At 41.3% G+C, this 17,192-nt stretch overlaps 1 protein-coding gene across 4 annotated transcripts in view; it reads right to left on the bottom strand.

Moving 5' to 3' along the window:
- The window catches only part of VWA3B (von Willebrand factor A domain containing 3B), a 200,621-nt gene that overhangs the window by 139,134 nt on the left and 44,295 nt on the right, over nucleotides 1-17,192 (bottom strand). For all 4 annotated transcript variants that reach the window (XM_010829610.1, XM_010829609.1, XM_010829611.1 and 1 more), the window contains exons 4-7: nucleotides 13,081-13,331; nucleotides 10,837-10,996; nucleotides 6,185-6,354; nucleotides 1,283-1,398 (exon numbers count right to left, since the gene is read on the bottom strand). In XM_010829610.1, coding sequence (XP_010827912.1) covers nucleotides 1,283-1,398; nucleotides 6,185-6,354; nucleotides 10,837-10,996; nucleotides 13,081-13,331 — 697 coding nt within the window. The remainder of the gene's footprint in view (nucleotides 1-1,282; nucleotides 1,399-6,184; nucleotides 6,355-10,836; nucleotides 10,997-13,080; nucleotides 13,332-17,192) is intronic.

The following is a 17,192-nucleotide window of genomic DNA, read 5'->3' as shown; positions in this document are numbered from 1 at the left end:
AAGGAACACATAGGCCTGAATTAAACCCCATTTATGGTCACTGGTGTGCCTTGGGGAGCTGGTGACATCTCACATTCTTTACCTTGACTGATTCATTGCCCACTAGATTTAATCTTATGAATTACTTTCAAAGGCATACATCCTAAATTAATGTTTTTCTTAGATTAGCAACAATTTTGCTTACCAACTGACATTTTCTCAAATCCCCTGGAGATGTCCACCTCACCATCAGAGCAAAGGTGTAAGTGACCCAAAGCAGTGACCCTGATGACCTCAACTGGAACCTCTCCCCTGCTCTGGGGCGACCCAGAATCTGAACTCACAAAGTGTGTGTCAACCCCTGAGCTGCGAATGCAAGTGGCTCCAACGCAGTCCTTCTCTCTGGAGCCTCTGCAACACTGTTATGTAAACAGAGGGAACTTGCAAACATGTGTACCCTGCACTTCTTCCCCAGCCCCAAACTACCCCCAAAGAATAGTTCCTGGCTGTTTGAAGCTAGAAATCTTTCTGATGATTATCACAAATGAGCAGGAAGACAGGGGTCGGGATAGGCTTTCTCAGACTTCTAATGCCCTCTGTGCTGGGTCATCTCACATTCCCACAGGAGCTGCCTTCCCTGCTCCGCTCCTCTTGGTGGTGTTTACTCAGTGTATTTCCAGCTTAGCAATCTCATCAGCTCCCCAAAGAAACTCCCATCTGCTGCTTTCGGAGGAAGCTTGTAGAACTGGATTCCTCAATCACAGTACTATTTCTCACTTATTTCCTGAGCTTGTTCTCAATGCCTATTAAACTCTCTGATCACATCTTTTGAATGAAAGAGGAAGTTCATTCAGCCTCCAGAGTTTCCTATATGCCCTTGGCCCTCACAAGAGGCAGGATCATCCAGCATGTACATCTAGAAGCACTGCCAGCCCTGACGGGGAGGCAGCAGAAAACCCACAAGAAGTGCGGGCATCCTCATTATAGCTTCCAGATAACCCGGGCCAGAGCAGCTCTGCCTGTCCAAGAATGAAGACCGCACTGACACACCTGGGGCCATGTCTCTAGAAGTTTCCCAAGCTAGGAAACACATCTCACTGAGGCTACTTCCTCAGGTAATACACTTATGCCTGGTTGCCAGGCTGCCAAATGCTCCATTAACATCTATGAACTCTGCCCTGTACCACATGAATAATACAAAAGATACGGTTAGTCTCTCTCCCTTGTGCTTTATTTTTCAAGGCTAGGGATCATCTGGAGTTATTAAGACATAAAGTACACACTTCTTTTTGACCCCAGATACCTGGAGGGAGTTTTCCTTTCAGTTTCCTTGAATTCCAAGTAATCACACTGTCACCATCCTTAATGGGAAAGGCAGGAAATTCTACACACTCTGTTCTCTCTGCAAATGCATGGAATCTGAAATAGGAAGAGATTTGCCACATTAGGCTAGTAAGTGCACATGCCTATTCATTCTCCCAGGGCTGTGAATTTGCTCTGCTGTGGTGCTAAGTATCTTCCAAGTGTTCACTGCTTTCCCCTGTACCTTGTCAATTCCCACAAACAAAAGACAGGAAGGCAGAACAGAACAGAGAATTGAGAAGCTATTGGGATTTTAACTGATGACTCTTCTGTTCATTAGAGGACACTTAGCTCAACCAAATGGTATTTACTGATCCTGGAAAAATGATACCCTGTGCTGAGATTTATTCTTTTGTTCCCAGGGTTCCATCCTGTCAACAGTTTTGATAGCCAAGAAGCTAATGAGGGGCCAGACAGTGCCCATAGTCCTGAGGGCTCAGTGTTGAAATTTGGTGATAACAGGCACCATTGGCTTATCTGATGGGCTGCTGATGGGCTTCAGTCAGCTTTAACTCAGCAAACACACACTGCCCCCAGGACCTGAGCATAAGGACTAATGAAAAGAATTCAGTGTGGGCGAGTTTTTAAGGCCTGACTTCTCTAAGTGAGGTCCTAGCAGCAGCAGCAGCACCTGGGAGCTGGCTAGGGATGCACATTCCTGGGCCCCACCTGGATTCATTGAGTCAGAACTTGCACTTTAACAAGGTCCCTGGGGCAGTTCCATGTAGCTTAAAGCTCAAAAAGCACCTGTGTACCAATGTTCATGGTGCACTATTTACCCTAGCCAAGACATGGAAGCAACCTAGGTGTCCATCAATAGATGCATGAATAAAGAAGATGTGGTACATATATACAATGGAATATTATTCAGCCATAGAAAGAATGAAACAATGCCATTCGCAGCACCATGGATGGACCTAGAGGTTATCATATGAAATGAAATAAATCAGAAAGACAAACATTGTATGACACCACTTATAGGCAAAGCATAAAGGGAAAGATATACCCAACTGAATGCAGAGTTCCAAAGAATAGCAAGGAGAGAAAAAAAGACTTAAGTGAACAATGAAGAGAAACAGAGGAAAACAATAGAACTGGAAACACTGGAGATCTCTTCAAGAAAATATCAAGAGATATCAAGGGAACATTTCATGCAAAGATGGGCACAATAAAGGACAGAAATGGTATGAACCTAACAGAAGCAGAAGATACTAAGAAGAGGTGGCAAGAATACACAAAATTGTACAAAAAAAGGTCTTAATGACCTAGATAACCATGATGGTTTGATCACTCAATGAGAGCCAGACTGTAAGTCAAGTGGGCCTTAGGAAGCATTGCTGTTGTTTACTCACTAAGTTGTGTCCGATTCTTTGCAACCCCATGGACTGCAGCATGCCAGGCTTCCCTGTCTCCCACCATCTCCCAGACTTTGCCCAAGTTCATGTCCACTGCATTGGTGATGCCATCCAAACATCTAATCCCCTGCCGCCCTCTTCTCCTTCTGCCTTCAATCTTTCCCAACATCGAGATCTTTTCCAGTGAGTCAGCTCTTCGCATCAGCTGGCCAAAGTATTAGAGCTTCTACTTCAGCATCAATCCTTCCAGTGAATATTCAGAGTTGATTTCCTTTAGGATTCACCGGTCTGACCTCCTTGCTGCCCAAGGGATTCTCAACAGTCTTCTCCAACACCACAGTTCAAAAGTGACAATTCTTCAGCATTCTGACTTCTTTATGGTCCAGTTCTCACAACCATCAGTTCAGTTCAGTTCAGTTGCTCACTCGTGTCTGATTCTTTGTGACCCCATGGACCACAGCACGCCAGGCTTCCCTGTCCATCGCCAATTCCCGGAGCTTACTCAAATTCATGTCCATTGAGTTGGTGATGCCATCCAACCATCTCATCCTCTGTCATCTTCTTCTCTTCCTGCCTTCAATCTTTTCCAGCATCAGGGTCTTTTCCAATGAATCAGTCCTTCGCATCAGGTGGCCAAAGTATTGGAGTTTCAGCTTCAGCATCAGTCCTTCCAATGAATATTCAGGACTGATCTCCTTTAGGATGGACTGGTTGGATCTCTTGCAGTTCAAGAGACTCTCAAGACTCTTCTCCAACACCACAGTTCAAAAGCATCAATTCTTCAGTGCTCAGCTTTATGGTTCAACTCTCACATCCATATATGACTACTGGGAAAGCCATAGTTTTGACTAGATGGACCTTTGTTGGCAAAATAATGTCTCTGCTTTTTAATATGCTGTCTAGGTTGGTCATAGCTTTTCTTCCAAGGAGCAAGCATCTTTTAATTTCATGGCTGCATTCACCATCTGCTGTGATTTTGGAGCCCAAGAAAATAAAGTCTGTAACGGTTTCCACTGTTTCCCCATCTGTTTGCCATAAAGTAATGGGACCGGATGCCATGATCTTAATTTCCTGAATGTTGAGTTTCAAGCCAACTTTTTCACTCTCCTCTTTCACTTTCATGAAAAGGCTTTTTAGTTCTTCTTCACTTTCTGCCAAAAGGGTGGTATCATCTGAATATCTGAAGTTATTGCTATTTGATTCCAGCTTGTGCTTCATCCAGCTCAGCATTTCACATGATGTACTCTGCATATAAGTTAAATAAGCAGGGTGACAAAACTTGACATACTCCTTTCCCCGATGTGGAACCAGTCTGTTGTTCCATGTACAGTTCTAACTGTTACCTCTTGATCTGTATACAGGTTTCTCAGGAGGCAGGTCAGGTGGTCTGGTATTCCCATCTCTTTAAGAGTTTTCCAGTTTTTTATGATCCCCTTCATGGATCACTGCCTGGTTGTGGCGAAGGGGCTTGTGTAACTTAATGAAGCAATAAGCCATGCTGTGCAGGGCCACCCAAGATGGACGGATCATAGGGACAGTTCTGACAAAACATGATCCATCTACTGGAGGAGGGAATGGCAAACCACCCCAGTATACCTGCAATGAGAACACCATGAACTGTATAAATAGGAAGGATTAGTACAAACAAAGCTAGTGGAGGTGATGGAATTCCAGGTGAGCTACCTCAAATCCTAAAAGATGAAGCTGTGAAAGTGCTGCACTCAATATGCCAGAAAATTTGGAAAACTCAGCAGAGGCCACAGGACTAGAAAAGGTCAGTTTTCATTCTAATCCCAAAGAAGGGCAATGCCAAAGAACGTTCAAACTACTGCACAATTGCGCTCATCTCACATGCTAGCAAGATAATGCTCAAAATCCTTTAAGCTAGGCTTCAACAGTACACGAATCAAGAACTTCCAGATGTACAAGCTAGATTTAGAAAAAGCAGAGGAATGAGAGATCAAACTGCCAACATCCATTGAATCATAAAAAAGCAAGAGAATTCAAAAAAAAATCTGCTTCATTGACTATGCTAAAGCCTTTGACCATATGAGTCACAACAAACTGTGGAAAATTCTTAAAGAGATGGGAATACCAGACCACCTTACCTGCCTCCTGAAACCCTGTAAGTAGGGCAAGAAGCAACAGTTAGAACTGGACATGGAACAATGGACTGGTCCAAAATTGGAAAAGCAGTACGTCAAGGTTGTATATTGTTACCTTGCTTATTTAACTTATATGCAAAGTGAACATCATGTGAGATGCCAGACTGGATGAAGCACAAGCTGTAATCAAGATTGCCAGGAGAAATATCAACAACCTCAGATATGCAGATGGCATCACCCTAATGGCAGAAAGTAAAGAGGAACTAGAGAGTCTCTTGATGAAGGTGAAAGAGGAGAGTGTAAAAGTTGGCTTAAAATTCAACAGTTAAAAAACTAAGATCATGGCATCCAGTCCCATCACTTCATGGCAAATAGATGGGAAAACAATGGAAACACTGGCAGGTTTTATTTTCTTGGGCTCCAAAATCACAGCAGATGGTGACTGCAACCATGAAATTAGAAGATACTTGTCCTTGGAAGAAAAAGTATGACAAACCCAAACAGTGTATTAAAAAGCAAAGACAGCATTTTGCAGACAAAGGTCCATATAGTCAAAGCCATGGGTTTTTTTACAGTAGTCATGTGTGGATGTGAGAGTTGGACCATAACGGAGGCTGAGCACTGAATAATTGATGCTTTCAATTTTTGGTGCTGGAGAAGACATCTGAAAGTCCCTTGGACAGCAAGGAGATCAAACCAGTCAATCCTAAAGGAAATCAACCCTGAATATTCATTGGAAGGACTGATGCTGAAGCTGAAACTCCAATACTTTGGCCACTTGATGCAAAGAGATGATTCATTGGAAAAGAACCTGATTCTGGGAAGGATTAAGGGCAGGAGGAGAAGGGAGTGACAGAGAATGAGATTGTTGGATGGTATCACTGACTCAACGGACATGAGTTTGAGCAAACTCCAGGAGATGGTGGACAGGAGATGGTGAAGCCTAGTATGCTGCAGTCCATGGGTTAGCAAAGAGCAGGACACAACTGAGCAACTGAACAACAACAACACAGGTGCAAAGGTGAATGGAGACTGGAAAAGAGAAGAACAGAGAAAACAATGTTTTGGCCGCACTGGGTCCTCATCGCTGTGTGTGGGCTTCTCATTGTGGTGACATCTCTTGTTTCGGGGCATGAGCTGTACACTTGGAGGCTCAGGAGTTGTGGCTCGTGGGCTTAGTTGCTCTGCAGCATGTGGAATCTTTCCAGACCAGGGGTTTAACCCTTGTCCCCTTCGTTGGCAGGTGGATTCTTTACTACTGGAGCACCTGGGAAATCCCATAGCAACTGATTGGTCATGAAAACCACTCGGAATTGAGACCCACTGCTGACTTCATGCAAGCAGCCGTTCACTCAGTCTCCCTGGAGCCTGTTTTTGGCCTACCTGCTGAAGGTCTTGGCACTCAAATCCTTCAGGAAGGCTATGGTGCCCTGTCCTCTGGCATTGAAGGACACCGTGCAGACAGGACAGGGGATCTCCAAAGCCTGCTGAAGGAGAAGCTCCTTGGATTCCTCGGGAATGTCTCCCACCACAAAGTAGTAAATGGATTCAATCTGCAAAACAGTGGTGCCATTGGTTTATTTCCCTGACACACCCTAGCCTTGAATCAGACTCATGGGCCATATAATCTCTATAAAACTGTCTCTTTAAAAAAATAAATGGGCAGAAAGAAGAGCAGCACTTCTCAACATTTCTTGAGGATGTGTGGGGGCCAAAGTCAAGAAGTGAGATATTCAAGGCCTGGTGCCAAGAAGTCTCAGGCTTTACATGGGAAGGATATGACTGGCAGATTTGGAGAAAAGCTTCCTCTGAGCCCACAGATATGTTATGAGGTCAGGAGTGGCTATTTTCAAGTCCAGGAATGAAGGAAGTGTTGGCATAGCCACTGGGAGCAGGAAGCTTATTAGCAATTCCCCATGTTGGTGCCAGAATTCTACAGTGCAAACTCAGGCATCCTCAGTCTGAGGCTGTGTATGGGGAGGAGGGCATATTCCCAGCTGGTTCATCCTCTGGTCTCACCTTAGGGGACAGACACACCTGGGGAGGTGAGGCCAGTCAGGGGGCACAGCAGGCCAGAAGTCAGGAGAAAGACACATACACACAAACACACACACACCCCAAGCTTAAACCAGGGATCTGGGAGATGCATACCTCACCCAGAAAGGAGACAATGACAAAGTGGTCCCTGCTTAACTTAAAGACATCGACTCCATCCACAGGGCCGCAAGCAGTGGTCCCGCCCCACCCTTAACCACACTGCTCTAAGGGTCTCCTCTGCCACTACTGAGTTCCATAACCTTGGAAAAGTGGTGGAAGTTCAGTTTCTTCACTGTGAAAAGGAGCTTATGCAATTGGCTTCATGATAGAGCTTAAACATGATGACTTACACTTATGCATGTATATAAATCTCAGGAAGTAAAAACCACAGGGAGAGCCAGAAACGCACATCATCTAAACCTAACCCCACCAAACACCCTAAGTGATTCTCTACCTATAACCCGGCCAGAACCTCCAGCAAATGTGTTCTGTTGTAAGGGATAAACAGATGTCACCAGCCCTTTAGGATTCAGGAGCCTCTAATTACACATCCCCCATCCCGGGTTAGCTGAAGGTATATAGTCAGTTACCTCACCTCAACTTCAAAGCTGGGACTTAAGCCTACTTGGCCCAGAGACAGGTGGGCAGAGGGTCAGCTCCCAGCTACTTAGGATGCCCAGTCAGTGACAGCAAAGTGGGGACAGTCTGTGCCCAAGGAGGCAGGGGGTCCATGCTGGGAGTCAGGGGATGGCCAGAGTGGGAGATGAGCCTCGTCTACTGCAACCACACTCCTCCTCGAACTGGGCACAAAAAGTCCATCTGACCCCTCACTCTTCATCACAAAGTCCCTGACTTTTAAAAGTACCTCGTGGGAGGTAAAGACGAATGAATGTTGTCTATTTCTCCCAGTCAGTCACCTGAAAAGAACTAAAAACACGGGCAGGAGGAAGAAAGCTTTCTTCAGATTCCTAATTAGACACTAATACTGTTCTTCCAGAAAGTGCATTCTCTGGCATTCTCTTCATGGTGTTACATGTTACTTTACATTGTTGTTGTTCAGTCTCTCAGTCATGTCCATCTCTTTGCAACTCCATGGACTGTAGCACCCCAGGCTTACATAGGACATCTTAAATAGGTTCCTGAGCCACAGTTACTGGTTTTCTAGCTGTGTTGGTGCCCAAGTTTAGCATGAGGACAACTTCATCCTCTCCTGGGATCTATAATCACACAAAACTCGAGACAGGAAATCAGACACAGGGAGTATATTCTAGGGTTTGGTACATCAACAGGAAAGTGAGTGAGGACAAATATCTCTCATCGTTCTGTTGACAGTTTCTGACACCCTGTATCTCTGCCTCGATCAGTGCAAACATAGCTTCTTTGCTCTGGCAATAACCCAGGAACCTGAAATTCTCACAGAGAGATTTTTTTCCCTCAAGATTTCATCAAACTAGAAATTGCTATAGCCAGCAGTGAGTCAGGATTTGCTTTCATTCATTAATCAAGGCTATGGGGTTATTTACTATTCACTAAGGTTCTTACTAAGCTTCTTAGTTGCCTGTGTTTTTGGTCAACTCTCAGTTATCCGTGCTCCAGAGTTCTGGGGACATGTTTTCCCAGAGACTACTATCTGCACACTGCCTTTCTTTTTATAAAACAAAATCTTTACTTATTTATCTGGCTGCACTGGGTCTTTGCTGTGGCATGCGGGATCTTTAGATGCAGCATATAGGGTCTAGTTCCCTGACCAGGATCAAACCTGTACCTCCTGCACTGGAAGTGTGCAGTCTTAACAACTGGACCGCCAGGGAAGTTTTTAATAGATTTGTTTTTTAAAGTCTTATCCTATTTATAGGGTGTTGTTGTTGCTGTTTTTTTGACACACCACTTGGCATGCAGTATCTTCCCCAATGAGGGACTGAACCCATGTCCCCTGCAGTGGAAGCTCAGAGTCTTAATCACTGGACTTCCAGGGAAGTCACCACGCATGCTTTTCTTTACTCATCTTAAGACATAAAGCATGGCATTTTTATATGTGAGGCATTTACTAACATTCTCCTCGGGACCACAGCCAGATACAAGTTCTGAGTGGAGAACACCAGTCTGAATACGTTCCGCATCTTTCACACCCCATAGTCTCTGCTCAAGTTTTCATGTGGCATTTGGTGGCCAATGCCTGGAAACTTCTTTCTTGGTACTTTCTCTTCCACAGGACTTCCCTGGAACTCACTATATTGTTATACATTTCCTGGGTTAGGGAAAAACCCCAGAGAAAGGAGGCATACAAACCAGAGGAACATAAAATAGAAAGGCAAGATCACCAGGAAATCTTGCTGTCAGGTCAGGTCGCCAGAGCCAGCTATGACCAGGGTAGCCAGGGGAACAAAGAAAGAGAACACCCATGTGCACATGCACACACACATCCGAAGCCTGTGAAATATTCCATTTCTTGAATGCTTGTTATAGTGTCCAGACATTTGAAATTTTACAGATGTTAAAACAAACTTGAAAGGCCAAAGAACAACGTAGCTTGTATTTCGTTCTTCTTTAATGGAAAACATTTGTTCCTCTGGCTTTATAAAGATAAACAGTATGTTTCCAATTTCAAACCATCAACCCTCAGTATCAATAAACAGTCTGGTGACCACTGAGGGCTCTCCTTTCAAGGTGCCTCACCCAGGAAACGACTTCTTAATACAACGGAGTAAAGCTTGAAATCTACAGAATCCCCAGGCTTCCAGGGTAGAAGCAGAAATTAATTATGAATATTAATTAATATGGATCAATTAGTAAGGATTAAGCATCTGTATCCCAAGACAAAGCAGAAAGTTGAGGCTGCCCTAAGGACCTCACCTGCTCAGAGTACTTCCTCTCTAGCCTGTCACTGTCCTTAATAGTCACTCACAGAAACACACATCCTAATGGCTAAAAGAGACAAAACACCACCATTTAATAACATCTTCCAGGTAAAGCTTTATTTCCCAAAGGTCCCTATCAAAAAATATATGATCTGAAAACAGATGATGCACCAGCAGGGATACACTTCACCTTGGAAAGCACCTGATGGACCCATTTGTGAAGAAGAGGAACTGGGAAAGACTCAAAGCATGGATGTTGGGGAAACCCTATTTCCTCATCCTTGGGGTTCTATGAGGAGTCTTATAACTTATCCTAAGAAAGAAAAGTGTTAGCCACTTACTCATGTCCAACCTTTTGCAACACTATGGACTGTAGCCTGCTGGCTCCTCTGTCCATGGGATTCTCCAAGCCAGAACACTGGAGTGGGTTGCCATTCCCTTTTCCAGGATATCTTCCTGACCCAGGGATCAAACTTGGATCTTCTGCACTGCAGGTAGATTCTTTACCATCTGAGCCACCAGAGAAGAGCCCATAAGAGACAGGTTTATCTAATTGTCAGGTGAGCAAAAGTGGAAAAGTGCTGCTGCTGCTAAGCTGCTTCAGTCGTGTCCGACTCTGTGCGACCCCATAGACGGCAGCCCACCAGGCTCCCCCGTCCCTGGGATTCTCCAGGCAAGAACACTGGAGTGGGCTGCCATTTCCTTCTCCAAACTGAAGCATTAGAGATACACAATCAGGGCCTCACTGCCTTCCTTTCTTGATGCTCAGAGGCTGTGAGCAGCACATGGTTCTCCGAGCAGCAGTTAAAGGTGTGCCTTGTGGCCCCCATCCCCACCTCGCAGGGGGAGCCCATCCAGGCTCGGGGAGCAGAGTCTGATTTGATTGATCCACCTCTGCAGCACCAGATTTGCTCTTTTGATCCCCATGTGGGGCCTGTCATCTATTTTTCAATTGGATCCAGATTCCGAGGCGAACAGGATTAAGACTTCTGGGGCTCCTGGATGCCAGGAGGCAGTGTCTGTGTGATGCAACTGGAAGGGCTCCGGCTCAGCTGAGAGGCAGTGTGAGGACACTGAGTGTGAAGGAATAAGCTCAAAGCCACTTTTGTGACCTGGGACCAGACACAGACGCTCACTCACCACTTCATCCTTCCCCGCCTCCAGCAGAGCCTCCAGGCGGCTGGTGTGGCTCGAAGCCAGCTCAAAAGGCAACTTCTCAACCCAGCTGATGGCGGCGGCTATGGATGGTGCTGTCACAGGAACAGCATTTTCCTGCCATTTCACAGGCTCTTGAGAAACCCTGAAAGGAATCACATGGGGCTGTCACCAGGCAGTGGTCAACGTAGCTGTCAGCCCTCAGTCTCAGAGCTACAAGCAACAAGACACCCAACGTCACTAGAGAGAAAGAAAATGTAGCTCCCAGACCTCTGAAAGTTTCTGAGAAAACAGGTGACTTTCCATAAGCTGTACTGATTGGGAAAAGCAACATTTATAGGAGAAGGGCTTCCCTGATAGCTCAGTTGGTAAAGAATCCGCCTGCAATGAGAGACCCCAGTTCAATTTCTGGGTCAGGAAGATCTGCTGGAGAAGGGATAGGCTACCCACTCCAGTATTCTTGGGCTTCCCTTGTAGTTCAGCTGGTAAATAATTCAACTGCAATGCGGGAGACCTGGGTTCTATCTCTGGGTCAATGCCGGAGACCTGGGGTCGATCTCTGGGTTGGGAAGATCCCCTGGGGAAAGGGAAGGCTACCCACTACAGTATTCTGGCCTGGGTCGCAGAGTTGGACATGACTGAGCAACTTTCACTTTCACTTTTCACTTTTGAGAATTAAAAAATCTCAAAAATTTGAATATTACCAAGTGCATTAAAATTATTAAGGAAAGTGCACAGGGAACTATAATCAATATCTTGTAATAATCTACAATGGAAAAGAACCTAAAAAAGAATAGGTATAAATTTTTATAACTGAATTACTTTGCTGTACTCCTGAAATTAACATAACACTGTAAATCTTACTTTGCTGTACTCCTGAAATTAAAATAACACTGTAAATCAACTATATTTCAATAAAAATTTTAATGTCAAAAACTTATTGAGGAAAGTTATTTTCATAAATACGCAGGTTTAGTTGCAACTATCTTTTATGAGTAGTAAGTTTATAAGCATTAAGATTTGCAAATCAGCAACAATTTTGTTACTCCACAACTTTATTTCTAATTCTTTTATTACACTGTTTTCATTGTTCTGAAAGATTCCTATCAGTTACCCTTTTTAGGATCAAAAACAGTATTGCTTTGAATTCATCAGAGTGAAAGTTTTTACATTCTTGGAACTTTCGATTAAATCATTTAATTTGGGACTGGAAATGTGATGGAAATCCACCCCCGCCCAAAAAACAGCAGCTACTTGAGTTCATCTCTGTATTTATAATTAAATAATTAAACGAATTATTTGAATCATATATTAATTTGCAATAGGAAGAATTCTATGAATCCCGGACTAAATTAATCGGCCTGATTTGTCCCTCCTGGCCTATACCTCCAGAGGCCTAGGTTGCCTCACCTCTGTGTCACCTCTGTGTGGCCTCTGCAGAGAGGATCTGGCTTGCTGGCATGTATGCTATAGCACACATTTCCAAGAAAGCTGAAGCACTGTAGACTTAATCACTTAGTTCCTTCAATAATATATCTATGATATAAATAGGGACCTAGGATAGAACAAACACAATCAGGCAGTATCTTCAATGTCATCTGTTTTAGCTGAAAATATTTTACTTAGAAAAGAAAGATTCAGATAGATGGCCTTCTCATCCAGGTATCTTTTGTCAAGGAGATACAGCAACTGTTCCACAGGAGAAATTAGCACTGAAGTCCAAATTCTCTTGAATCCAAGAATCTGTAAATAATTGATTGTGAAGACTCTGAAATAAGGGAACTTTTATAAAGCCAGCCACCTGTTGTTCTGATTAAAAGAGAGGTCAGCTTACAGAGGAAATCAAGTTGAGCTGCAAACTCAGTCTGAAAAACTGAAAATTTGTGATGTTGAAATTCATTATCAAACCTAAAGTCTAAAATGTGTGAAGGAATTTTATGGCCTTAAATATATATTCAATATAATAAATATTCTTATATTTTGACCTTGACATACACTGAAGAGAAGGCTGTTTTAAAATCTCTTCTAATGCCCTGCACAAAATAGATAAAAGTTTTTAATACTGATTCATTGTGGGTTTTTGCTGGAATGATAAAGTCTAAGAAATTACAAGATTATAGCTCTTCCCTATCCACAGAGCTAACTGTGTTAGTGATGCTACTTAACTCCAGATACATGAAAATTACTCATGAAGTTTCAGGGAAATACTCCTTTCCTATGGGAACTCACCATATGACATTGAACTTGGCTATGTGAGCCACTTGCTCCTGGAGGACCATGGTTAGAGCATCTCGGCACAGACTAAGCTCCTCCTCCAACATGCCACCAAAATCCAGCACTATGGTGATGCACTGCTCCAAGATGACACCAAAGATCTGCCGGCTGTTGCTGGTGAGCCAGTCCATCCGCTGCTTGTAGCTCTCCATAGCTTGTGTTAAATGTTCCATATACTGAGAGATTAGTTCTGATTTGGCTGTCAGCTTAATGAGAATAAAAGTAACAAAATAAAATAAATAGAAGCATACCAAAACAAGTCATTAAAAAAAAATCATTTACTGGAGTATAGTTTTCTTTTTTTACAATATTTTGTTGGTTTCAGGTGTACAGCAAAGTGAATAAGTTTCATATATATAAATATAAATATAAATATATATATATATATCTCCACTCTTTTTTTGAAAGATTGTTTTCTCATACAGGCCACTGCAGAGTTGAGTAGAGTTCCCTTTGCTATACAGCAAGTTTTCTATTTTACATATGGTAGTGTGTATATGTCAGTCCCAATCTCCTGATTTATTCTATCTCCCAGTAACCATAAGTTTGTTTTCTACATCTGTGACTCTACTTTCATTTTGTAAATACATACATTTGTATCTTTTTTTTTAATTCCACATTAGGCAATATCATAGGATATTTTTTGTGTGTCCGACTTAATGTCACTCAGTATGACAATATTAGGTCCACCCATGTTTCGGTAAATGGCATTGTTTTGTTATTAGCTGAGTCCAAACAAGTCACTTGAACCCCAGTGCAGCCAGGAACAATAGGGCCCACTGAGTTATGACTTTGCCATCAAGAACTGTATATTAATAACAACTTCATAGATGATCCTCCAAACCCCATACATTCCAGGAAGAAGTCTTCCAATCTTACAAATAAAAAACCCTTGGATAATTTCCCATAGAAGGAAACATGATGATGAGATCTACACAAAAATATAGCATTCTTTAAAAAAAAAAAAAAACTGTTTCCAGATTGTGTTTAACCTTTCCAGTTACAGAATTATTTTTAATTCTGAAAATGCTCAGGGGTACTCTGAAGAAACTAGGTAAAAGAAAATAGAGATCAGCAAAGGCAGATTGGAAAAAAAATTCCTAAAGAAACCAGATAAAGATGAACAAACAAAACATAAAGTTAGTAGAAAGAAGGAAATTACAAAGATCAGAGCAGAAATAAATGAAATAGAGACTAAAGAAACAATGGAAAATATCAATGAAACTAAGAAGCTGGTTCTTTGAAAAGATAAACAAAACTGACAAACCTTGAGCCAGACTCATAGAGAAAAAAGAGAGAGTGCCCAAATCAATAAAATCAGTAATGAAAAAGACAGAAATACAAAGGATCATGAGAGATTGCTATGAACAACTATATACCAATAAAATGAACAACATAAAAGAAAAGCACAAATCTTCCAGATGGAGCCAGGAAGAAATAGAAAACATGAACAGGCCAATTATCACAGTAAAACTGAATAAGTAAAAAAAAAACTCCCCTGAAACAAAAGTCTAGAACCAGATGGTTTCACAGGTGAAAATTTTACCAAATATTTAGAGAAGAATTAACACCTATCCTTCTCAAACTATTTCCCAAAAAAACTGCAAAGTCAGGAACACTTCCAAATTCATTCCACCAGGTCAGTATCATCCTGATATCAAAACCACAAAAAATAAAATTATAGGCCTGTCACTGATGGACATAGATGAAAAAATCTTCAGCAAAATACTGGCAAACCAAATTAAAAAATACATTAGAAGGATCATACACCATGATCAAGTGGGATTTATCCCAGGGGTGAGGATGGTTCAATAGCTGCAAATCAATAAATGTGATACACATTAACAAACTGTAGAATAAAAAATCATGATCATCTCAAAAGATGAAGAAAAATCTTTTTGTAAAATTTAACATCTGTTGATGATTTTTAAAAAATTCCTCACAAAGTGGATATAGAGGGACCCTGACAACGTAAAGGCCATATATGATAAACCTATAGCTAATACTATACTTGATGGTGAAAAGCTAAAAGTATTTCCTCTAAGATCAGGAACAAGACATGGATGCCTTGCTCTTGTCACTTTAATTCAACATAGTATTGTAAGTTCTAGTCAGAGAATCAAGCAATCAGACCTAAAAAAAAAATAAAAGGAATTCAATTTGGAAAGGAAGAAGTAAAATCGTCACTGTTTGCAAACAACATGACACTATACATAGAAAATCTTAAAGACACCACCAAAAAAACTACTAGAGATCATGAATGAATTCAGGATACAAAATCAGTACACAGACATCTGTCATAGTTTTATACACTAACAATGAACTATCAGAAAGAGAAATTGAGAAAACAATCCCATTTACCATCACATCAAAAAGAATAAAATATCTAGGAATAAATCTAAGGAGATAAAAGACCTATACTCAGAAAAATATTATGATATTAATAAAAGAAATTAAAGAAGACACAAAGAACTGGAAAGGTATTCCATGTTCATTGATTGGAAAAATTAATATGGTTAAAATGACCATGCTACACAAGACAATCTACATATTTAATGCCTCTGTATCAAAATACCAATGGCATTTTTCACAGAACTAGAACAAATAATTCTAAAATTTATATGGAAACACAAAAGACCCAGAATAGCCAAAGCAATCTTTAGAAAGAAGAACAGAGTTGGAGGTATCATGTTCCTTGACTTCAGACTATACTACAAAGCTACAGCAATCAAAACAGTGTATGGTTCTGGCACAAAAACAGACACATAGATCAATGGAGCAAAACAGAGAGCCCAGAAACAACGGGCAATTAACCTATGACAAAGGAGGCAGGAATATACCATGGGGAAAGACACTCTATTCAATAAATGGTGCTAGGAAAACTAGACATCTACTTATAAAAGAATACAATTAGAATATTTGCTCACACTGCATATAAAAATAACCTTAAAATGGGTTAAAGAACAAAATGTAATACTGGAAACCATAAAACTCCAAGAATAAAACATAGGCAGAACACTCTTTGATATAAATCATAGCAATATTTTTTGGATCTGTCTTCTAAGGCAAAAGAAACAAAAGCGAAAATAAACAAATGGGACCTAAATAAACTTAAAGATTTTTCTCACAGCATACTAAACCATTGACAAAATGAAAATACAGTCTTCTGAATGGGAGAAAATATTTACAAATGATATAACTCACGAGGGGTTAATATCTAAAATAAACAGCTCACACAATTCAATACTAAAAAAAAAAAAAACATGATTGAAAAAATGGGCCAAAGATCTAAACAGACATCTTGCCAAGAAGATATATGGATAATTAACAGGCACATAAAAAGATGCTCAACATCACCAATCATCAGAGAAATACGAATCAAAACCACAATGAGATATCACTTCACACCAGTCAGAATGTCCGTCATCAGAAAGACCACGAAGAACGAACAATGGAAAAGGAACAGAGAAAAAGGAGACCTCGACACTGTTGGTGGGAACGTAACTGGTGTATCCACTACGAAAAGCAGGATGGAAGTGCTTTAAAACACTAAAAATACAACTGGCATATAATCCGGCAATTATCTTGGGTATATATCCAAAGAAAATGAAAACACTAATTTTGTGAAGATACACGCAGCCCGATGTTTATTGCAACATACTATATATGAAATAGATAATTAACAAGAACTTACTATATAGCACAGGGAACTGGACTCAATACTCTGTAACAATGTATATGGGAAAAGAATCTGAAAAAGAATGAATATGTGTATATGTAAACTAAATCACTTTGCTGCACACCTTAAACTAACACAATATTGTCAATCAACTATTTGCTGTTGTTCAGTCCCTAAGTTGTGTCCACACTCTGCAACTGCAGAGGTTTCCTTTTTCTCTGTTCCCATGAACTGCAGCATGCCAGACTTCCCTGTCCTTCACTATCTCCTGGAGTTCGCTCAAACTCATGTCCATTGAGTCAGTGATGCTATCCAATAATATAAAATAAGAATTAAATTTTCAAAAATTTGTATTCAACAAATCTAGATAAAATTCAGATATTCCAAA

This window comes from Bison bison, unplaced genomic scaffold (genome assembly GCF_000754665.1).
Source record: "Bison bison bison isolate TAMUID 2011002044 unplaced genomic scaffold, Bison_UMD1.0 scf7180017864508, whole genome shotgun sequence".
In the NCBI taxonomy this organism is placed as follows: domain Eukaryota; kingdom Metazoa; phylum Chordata; class Mammalia; order Artiodactyla; family Bovidae; genus Bison; species Bison bison.
Note: the sequence above shows the minus strand (reverse complement) of the source record. Positions and strands in the feature narration are given on the sequence as shown.